We start from the raw sequence: 9,662 nt of genomic DNA, 5'->3' as shown, positions 1-9,662 counted from the left end.
TCGTTCACGTGCGGTTTTAATGTTACCCTTATGTTCAATGCGCTGATGTTTTGCGAATTAGGTTTGGTTGTGGGGTTGGATGGCGACTGTTTAGAAGAGCAGCAATTCACCACGAACAAGGCAATACAGGAAGAAGGACTTATGTCCCTTATTTTCTGCTTAAAATATACGGCTACGTAGAATAATCGCGTAGCCCGAACACTACCAAGCATCTAGTAGGCCTCGGTTGTTGATCGAAACGGTACCCCTGGAATAATGGCGGTCCAGGGAACTAAATGTCGAACTTATACGCTATTGTTTTTTTTTGTATCCTAAGATTATCCTGAATAGGATGATGAATTTCAATCAATCTTCAATCGTCGTTAAAACAACACAGGATGGGCAGGGCTATGACACCTAATACTTTTAATTTTTTTAATACAAATACAAAGTTTTTTTTATCTAATACACTTCTTCACCAAAGGACAAGAATGAAAATGCTTTTCTCAATTCATTATCAACTCAGATATAACTTGTAACAAAGAAAACTAATTCTGCTTTAACAAACCAACTCTGCTTTCCAAAGTGGTCCTGTTTTATTTAGCTGAACATCATTTTATTAAATATTTATAAAAGTCAAATAAAACATTTTACAAATTATCGATCAATTGCAATATACGTAGACGACAGATTTTTTTTACTTCCCCAATTGCAGTTTCAAGCTCCTGGTCAGGTGTGTTATGTATTCTTTCAGTTACACTGCGCAGAATAATATCAAACTTTGATGCTTCGCGAACGCAAATGACGAACGGAAATCCAAATTTCGTTTTATAACTAGGAAAAAGAAAAAAAAATACATAAATTTATTGCAGTAGTGCTATGTTATTGCTTTAGTAGTGCACATACCTTTCGTTCATTTCAGTTAACTTTGCCCTATCCTCTGTCGATAACTTGTCCAATCCAGCAGCGGCATGTTCGATCGAAGAATCTCCGGTAAGCTCATGGCTGTCGAGCAACTTTCCGGCCAGATCCGGATAAAGGCGAAGAATTTTAAGTTTAGTATCAGCAGGCAGTCGGTCAATATAATTTTGGAAAGCGGTGATCATTCCATCGAAGCTTTTGAACGGCAGTAGTGCAGAGCAAAAAATGGCTCCCTCTGGCCAGGATTCTATCACATTTTCGAAAGTTTTGTGAAATTCTGCTGTTGCAAGACCGTTCAGCTGTTCAAGGGTTAGTTTAGGTCGCCTGCAAAATTAAATGATCACGTATTCACGAAATTTAATATATTTCAAATTGAATTCGTTTGTTAAACATACAATTTCATAAATGCATACATACGATCTTCAATGCTGAATGTTATTGTTTTAAAAATTATGAACTTACATTTTTGTTTTGCGCTTTTGTTCGAGATTGCAGAGGTGACCGAATGCGTTGTAGTCGCAGATAATAAATTATTGTCAATCGCAAACTGGATTGTTGCAGAACAAAACACGTTTATTTCTGTTAGCGGTCAGAGGAACACTGCTGATAAATGCACAATCGCTTGTTTACTATCTCCGTTACATTTTGTTATGATTATCTGCATCTTCGAGTTCACACGCACACAGTCTCAACCGTGAATTTTTCATCTTTCTCGTTTGCTGAACCAATTTGGCTGCGCTGGTGAATAGGAATTCAAAATAATTTTGAAATTCTAAAATTATTTAGCTGTGCTTGTTTCCAGTAAATAAACTTAATGTATATTTTTTTATTAAAAAAATATGAGAATATCGAAATATTTAAGAACTAGGTAATTCGTTTCAAATGAAATGGATCGAACCTAGTAACTCTGCACCTAGCTGAAGGACGGATCTTTTGACGTTCGAATAAACGTCAAACCTCAAACAATCAAAACAGCAACATCATTCTGTGCATTCCGGCGTTTCTTCGGAGGTTTTTGTTCTCAAGTGAAATCTTAAAACATCATTAGAAAATGGTAAAAGTTTATTAAAAGGACCGGAATCCTACCTTGCCCATAAATACTACAGTTTGTATCCATCCATTACAGGATCCTGCCATCAAGGTTACGCCGAAAATGCCGTCGACGTTCAATGAGTTCTCGGGTCACTTGGAGCCGCGCGATGAAACCTGCGTTGCCCAGCTTCAGGCAGTCCATCCTTTGAAGCAATCAGAACTGAATGTAAGCATTGCAATCAATAGTTAAATGTAATTTGCGTAAACTTATTAAATATGTTCAATTTCAGTACAATCAGCACCGTCAAAATCTCAACATGCAGATGCTCCGTAAACACGAAGGACTGGCCGCTCCGCTTAAGCTTGCGATGGAACTCAAAGCTGTATCGAAGGTCGGACATTTGCCATTCCTTCCTTCGACGAATGTTGCTCGGGATGTTCTTACCGGTCGTGACGAAATGATCGAATTTTCTGATATATTCAACTTGGAAGAACACCAAGAAATTATGCGTCAACCCCACGCTGTCATGGAGAAGTATTTAGGAATGTAGGTTTGTGGTTTTTCTTTTCGATTCTAAGTGGAGGGTACTACAATGTGAAATAAAAGTTTATACATTCGGAAACCTACCTGTGACGGTTTTTTTTAAACTATCTTATATTTGCCATAATCAAATACTTCTTAATGTGCTTATGATCAACATAAGATTGGGAGTACATAACATAAATCCTACGGAGGACAAAGACGTACCTAAGTAAGTAGCACAATATGCAATTTCTGAATTTTGATTCCATATTGTTGAAAGAGGATGTTCTCACACAGGAAATAAATGACAAACATTTATTTGAAAAGAGCGTCGTATCTTCGATAACCTCCATAGTAACGCTTCCCGGATAACGCTGGATAACGCTTAGGTATGGTCGAATATAGAGTTGTGTAATTCAGATTCAGATTCATGAATCTGAATGATTCTTTGTGTGTTAGAGATTCATGAATATTTTAATGAGAGACACATGAAGCCCAAAGAGTAATCAACTGGTGAAGAGTAAAGAGCAAGGCAGACGGACTCCCTTTTTGTTGACCGCATGATCTAGCCAATGAAGAATCATGGAGTTTTATAAAAGATCCATGAAAGATTCATGAAGATTCGTTAAGGTTTCGAAAGATTCATAAACGTTTGAAGAGTCGAATCCTCATAGATTCATGAATCCATATGAATGAATCTTAAGTGAAAGATTCATACGAATGAATCTCGCCAAAAGATTCATAAGGCACAACACTAAAAGAATGGAAAAACTCATTCTAGAGATTTGATTTGTAACGTAAATTACGTTTAATTTTTCTTTAGCAGTGTCATGACTTTGGTCGAACTCTACGGTTGATGGAAAAGCGGTCAGCGTCGGGATTAAATCTGCTATACTTGTTTGATTTAAGTAATGTGTACTACACTAGCACAAACTTTATAAAATTTTCATCCAGTTTGATTGATAAGAATTGAACCGGATTGCATACATCTACACATGTCGACACGGTTGACAGAAATTTAAATTTTTGCTGCTATGATGTAGTTCCAGCAAGAGTTCTAGCAATCTGCCATGGAAAAACTTGCTGTATGATGAATGATACTACGCAAGGAAGCTATAAACATATTTGAAAGCACTTTACTTTATGAGTCAGTTTTGTTGAAATATGTTCGATAAACTTGTTCGTACTATTTTATGCATCGACTACTGATATTAAATTAATGGAACTAGGGACAAACATTGTTCTTCTGAGCTTTTAGAAGGTTTTACGATCATTGTCACCTGGTTTTCTTTCACTGAAAATTATTTTTATAAGTTCTTAAGTTGTTCGCAAACAAATGGATTTTGTTGATTACAATTTGCATGTTGACGAAAAGCTCATCGTCCTTCCATCGTCCGTATTTCTTTCCTAGAAGCTCTACGGCAACGAGCTATATTAAATTTGATCAGCTTGACTCACCACCACCACAGTAATCCAACATTTGCTATCCATCCTAATTAATGGCTTGTATCGCTAATACAGGTCCACAAATGGGTTTTTCGAGGGGAGTTATCTTGACGCATGGTTCGAATTCCTTCGTCAGTCCATCCGCACTGGATTCACGTACGGAAGGAACGCATTTTATGAGGGGTCTTCTACGCTGATCCCGGTTTCCCAAAATGACCACATTATGTGATCCATTCCGGCGGGGCTCGCCCATTGGCCGGCCTGCGTGGTGCCATTATAAAACTGCACGGTACGAGACTGGACCGACCAACGAACTGGATGAAGTCTCATCATCATTCGACCAGCCAAGCACACGTACGGAACGCATACCAGCGTCCAAGTCCACTAATGGTCCACAGTTGATTACACGATAAAGCCATCGCCATCATCGTCGCCCCGGCGGCGCGTTTTGGTTTGGTTGGTTCAAAATTTTATGTCTTCATTTGGCGCAGATAAAATGGTAGCTCGGAGACTGCCCTCGGTCTCCCGGCGGTTGGAGGCCGCCATCTTCCTTCAATGCCTACCGGTCCTATCTAATTAATTTTTGGCAATAACACCGATCTAGAAGATGAGCCAGTTGGGGAGTGTTTTTTGACCATTTAGACGATTTATTGGTGCGCCTCTTAACGGGATGTTTTCGCGAAAATAATCATTCACTCCAGCTGAAGAGAGAGTCTTTCGCTAAATCAATTAGGGCATGTTTTTCACATAAACTAAATTTTAAGCACATTAAAACAACTCAACTTTTGCTGATAGTAAGGAGAAATTTCTGTTTGTGAAAATTTTCTTGACTTTTTTGCAAAATTAAAACTTATTTCGTTTACCTTGCTCTTTCAGTGGCGTTTACCTTGCTCTTTCAACGAATTCCGGTTGCTTTAAGTAGTTCTTTTACTTTAAATAGCATTTAACTATGAACAATTAGTTAGCTCTCTTACATATAAATCTTTCATTTCTTTCTCATCAATTAGATTAAATGCCCTTTCCAATTTTTTTGTAAACTTACTTGTTAGAATTAAGCAAGATCCGCCTCCGAATACGAAGGAAACATCTTTTCTGATGTATTTATCGCAGTTCTATGATATATTTTAAGGATGGATCTACGAAGATGTAAAATCCTTGATTAAGTTGAAGTTCTTCTTGATTTAGGCGAATGAATGAATATATATTTTTTAAAGGACGTAGAACAACGGTATATAAGACATATCTGATCAGTGAAGGATGTTACGATCTGTTACTGTTCTAGAATCCTGCGAGCATAATAGAACAACCCATTTCGAAATTACACATGCACGACTTATCATTTTAAATATTGTTTCATTAAAATTAATCTGTAATTCAAACATGATATTCTTCCCAGTATTGGAAGAATATCATAATTATATTCCATTCATTTTTTTTCCTTTTTTAATTTGTTCTTTTATTACAATACTGTTCATCGCAGAACGTCCAGAGTATGAGTTTAGTGAATTGCGTTCTATATAAAATTGGCTGCAGTTATTGATTGTAACGAGCGGATCGCTCCATAATTCGTCCGAAATAGTATCAAGTTTATAGCATCCGTTTCATTCGAGGAGTTTATGCAAATTGGGTTTCAATTTTGCAGCGACTTTTTGGTTTGTTTTTGTCGTCATTTTGCATCGCTCAAAAACATCTCCAATCCACTAGTGATTCCGATTCCATGATGATGAGTGGGCTGTAGCATTTCGAGTTGATAACCATTTGGAGCGTTTTGCTTTGTTGCTTTCCTGTGTAATAACTTCCCAGTTTTTTCCGCAGCCGAGATCGGTTTTGGCAAATAAAAAGCCCCATATTAAAAAGTTCCGAAATGAAATGAAATATGCTGAATGCGATGCACAATAGCGGGCAAAGTTACCAAAATTAATCCCCGCGGTTGAAAGGAACTGGAGTGCCTGAGAAGCGTTCGTCAAAAACTGTTGAGAAGAGAATAAAAAAACTCAAATAAAAGAAAAACGCATCGTTCTGCTGCGTTCTTCCTATGGAGAGCATTTATGACCTCACGGGTATCATAAAACTAAAGGTTTTTTTTTATCGAGAACTGAAAGCGGTAGGAAGAGCGACACGATGGTGGTGGATCAGCTTTGAGTGAAACAGAAACTGTAAGATGGACTAAAAAAACAGAAAACCTAAAAAGATGAAGCAACATTAAATAAGATCAGACATAAGATATTTGAACCCCAGTTCTTTTTTCCATCCGCTTTTCCATTTCACATTCCCAACGTTTGGAAGCGCTTGGAATGGCCATCGTTCGGGCGAATGGGCCGTGGTTGTTCCCTTTACCAGCCATCACACACATTGGATAAGGTCTTATCTTTTTAATCGGATTGCTTTTAATTAATGGTGGCGATGGTGGCTCGTCGTCCAAAACCTGGGCTTCACGATCCCGAGAGCAGAGGGCTAAAAAAGAGCAACCAATTAAAGGGGATCGCGAACGCTTTTCCAGTTGGATACTGGGTGCTCGGGACGAATCGGGCCGAAAGGAGGAGCATCCTCATTTCCAAAACGACCAACACTCTTTCACATTGAAATCAGAGAAAGCCAGACTACCGTATTCTAGAAACCAGTTTTATGCCAAGAGGCATTGGGACAATGGCCCAACAGCCAAAACCGAATCTAGAATGATATGAAAATTGGAAAATGAATTGGAGGACTCAGATAGGACAATGTTGTACGAGATATTGTTGAACCATGTAGCAGTGTGTTCGTTACTTTTGATTTATGTTCCCTCTCAAACTGGTCCGTAAGTACCCATAAAAGCAAAAATAGGCTGCAACTTAGCGCTGTCAATAATGATCATCCTTTTTCACGATCACCAGGAAATGTTATAAAGGCTCGTTTTTAAATAGCGCAGAAAACGATTGCTTGGAAACCTAAACAGACACAAAACGATGGACGTGAACGAAGAAAAGGTGAGATAACTCCTTTGTATGGTTGAGAAGCTTGCATACTTCCTTTCGCCGTCCATCTACCTAACATTGATTCCAGTTTGAAAGAAATCGTTGTCTGTTAGCCGGTTCCAATCAAGTGTCATATTCATCTTCGGGCATCGTTTTCCAACCCCTCCCGCTCGCGCCACGCATCGTTCTCGTTGTCCCGACGCGTTTCATCGCTCCGTGGAAGCGACGTTCTAATTTATAGCACTACCTAGCCCTGAAGCCACGGCCATGGGATTTCGATCAAGTTTTCTTACTCCGAAGGATTTTCTCACAACGAAGGCAGCGCGACGGCGGGAAACTTTCCAGCGACGGCCCGATGGGTAGGGTTCTGATGGGTGAACGATGGTCCAAGAAGGATCGAATCGGACGCAAGAACAAGAACACGCCGGAAAGCGAGAAGAACTAAAGCAAATGAACGGATGCAGGGTAGTGAGATTACGAAGGAAGATGGAATGCGGCAGCTGAAGGGATTGTCCTTAATTGATTCCCTCCAGTCGCATCTCGTTGTGTTCTTGAATGCGGCCATTCCTGTTTCCCATCTCTGCTTTGTCGTTCTATATCTATCGTGCTTCAAGTAGAGGGCGTTGCCATGGCGACCGTCAACCATTTGGAAACGGGCATTCGCACTCGAGAGGATCGATCGTAACATCTTGAAAATACATTGAACAGAAATGGGAATGCATGCACGAATCGACGAACGCGTCCTAGCGAAGGGAACTAAGGGTGCAGCTGGTTCTGAGGACGGAACTCGGTTCCTAGCTTTTGGTGCTTCAAAACTTCCTGGTGAGCTTGTCAGGAAAAGAGAATAGACATAAATTCAAATGAAAAACATTAAATTGAAAGAAACATGAAGGAAACGAATTTGGGACTTCTTTTTTGGAAACAACATTAAAAACACTCTGTATAGGGTTGTGGAAAATGGTACAAATCATTCCACATAAAACAAATAAAACACACAAATATGTTATTTAACTAAGTATTTTGTATGTTTGTTGCACTTCTTTAAATAAGTAAACCTTTCGTAATCGATTGACTTGAAAACCACATTGATTTACGACTAACCGTTCAAAAGTTATGAACATAATTGGATGCAACATAATAAATTCTATTGTTTTTTGTTTAAACTCTCTGAAAAATTTCTTACCCATTTATCTTTATCTTTATTATTAATCTTTTTGCAACGTCTTTGATGCTGCTGCATCAAAAACAGTTTTCTTTGTAGTTAGCAAGAAATACTGGTGTTGTTGTTGTTGGCGTGTTGCTGGTAACAAACGGTAATCGAATTCGTTGGGTAGACAAATGTGAGCTTTTAAAATATCAATAAATGACTATAACATCACTGATTTTCTACGTGAATTTTTCGGTTTTGTAGAAAAATTTCCTCACAGCTTTCACTGTTTCACACATTTTAACGAAGGTTTCGTCTCATGGCACGCTTGAAGTAAATCACTGCCGAATTATTTTAAACTCTGGTCTCAACCTGCTTATAATTTTCTTGTGTAATACATTATGTAAAGAAACTAAATTTTGAATCTATCAAGAAATCGATTAGTTTTTACAAAGCTCGGCACTCTCGATAAAACTGACATAGACGATCTCTCACTCATTGTGTGTTTTAAGGGATAAATTTCATTTAACAACAAGAACCACATCCTCCAACCAGGAATTTTATTGTTTTACTGTGGTTGGTTGGCTGACTAATAATGATGGCAGAAAATTTGCGAAGGGACGTCTTTATTACACTTCATTATGCATGGATACAGAAATAATCAATGTCTACCTTATAACTTCACACCAGAGTTCGTTCATACCAGAGAGGAACTCTGAACTTAAACAGCGTCAATATACTAATTATTTTGAATTGTGTCTTCTGGATCTTCTTGATCCTTAAATCGAATGTGTAGTTTTGTTTTTAATACGAAATCATTTTGAGATATATAAAACTCCTTCGAGTTGTTTTGTCAGAAACGTTCTGGCCTTCGCCACTTCATGAATCGTAAAATCGCACACAATCCTTGTTCAGGCATTTCATTTTTTTGATAAAAACAAAAACCGCGAAAGCTTTATATTTCATTCCATTGAAACCATAACTACGTAACGATACTGGCCGATAAATCCCAATTACGATGATGAGCCGATGGCACCGAGCGCGCAGCATCGAAATAAATCGCATTCGTAAACCTCACTTTTATGACCCTACACCACCAAATCAGACACCAGAAAAAAGGAACAAAAAATACGCCACTCTCACACTGATCCGCAGCGGGCTGCACATCCGCGACGCGATCCGGACCACGCGTCCTTAATCCACGACCAGCCCGAATCGGCACAAGGTTACGGCGGAACTGCCACGGCTCGCGATCGCTGCTCCCGCTCGCCACGGGGGGAATTCCAATGGACAGACACTACGTGCTTCATGTTCACCTCCCCGTACGTCGCAATTAAGGGCAACCCAGCGGGAACCGACCCCGGGGCGATCCATGCTGCTCCGGGCATGCTCCAATGCTTGCAGGCGATGCAGTCGCAGCAATGGCAGCATAAATCAAGCGCTGTTTACTATTGGCATATTATTCCCATTTTACCATCTCTCTCTGCCTCGTTTTATTATTGCTTGCATTCGTCGGCCGACACGGCTATCGTTCTAGAGAACGACCTCTTCCATCACTTTAGGAGAAGGAAGAGGAGGAGCGAAGGGGAACAGTGGAAGGACAACTCTACGAAGAAGACGGTGCAGTTGACACTTGATTCCGTTTGATAGTTTGCCGACG

General features: G+C 39.3%; 2 protein-coding genes across 2 annotated transcripts; one reads left to right on the top strand and one right to left on the bottom strand.

Annotated features, from left to right (window-relative positions):
* Positions 1 to 542: 542 nt before the first annotated feature.
* On the bottom strand, positions 543 to 1,508 carry LOC131265424 (2-oxo-4-hydroxy-4-carboxy-5-ureidoimidazoline decarboxylase-like). Its single transcript, XM_058267684.1, has 3 exons — positions 1,363 to 1,508; positions 886 to 1,224; positions 543 to 813 (listed from the first exon to the last, which is right to left on the bottom strand). Coding segments are annotated over exons 1-3 (525 nt in total). The 5' UTR covers positions 1,365 to 1,508; the 3' UTR covers positions 543 to 629.
* Positions 1,509 to 1,850: 342 nt separating this feature from the next.
* LOC131263943 (proteasome maturation protein) lies at positions 1,851 to 2,559 on the top strand. The gene is made up of 3 exons (XM_058266228.1): positions 1,851 to 1,954; positions 2,027 to 2,158; positions 2,223 to 2,559. Exons 1-3 carry the CDS (start codon positions 1,952 to 1,954, stop codon positions 2,481 to 2,483), a joined length of 396 nt encoding a protein of 131 aa, XP_058122211.1. The 5' UTR covers positions 1,851 to 1,951; the 3' UTR covers positions 2,484 to 2,559.
* Positions 2,560 to 9,662: the final 7,103 nt, after the last annotated feature.

Source organism: Anopheles coustani, chromosome 2, assembly GCF_943734705.1.
Source record: "Anopheles coustani chromosome 2, idAnoCousDA_361_x.2, whole genome shotgun sequence".
NCBI classification, from domain to species: domain Eukaryota; kingdom Metazoa; phylum Arthropoda; class Insecta; order Diptera; family Culicidae; genus Anopheles; species Anopheles coustani.
The sequence above is the reverse complement of the archived record's forward strand: the minus strand, read 5'-3'. Positions and strand labels throughout refer to the sequence as shown.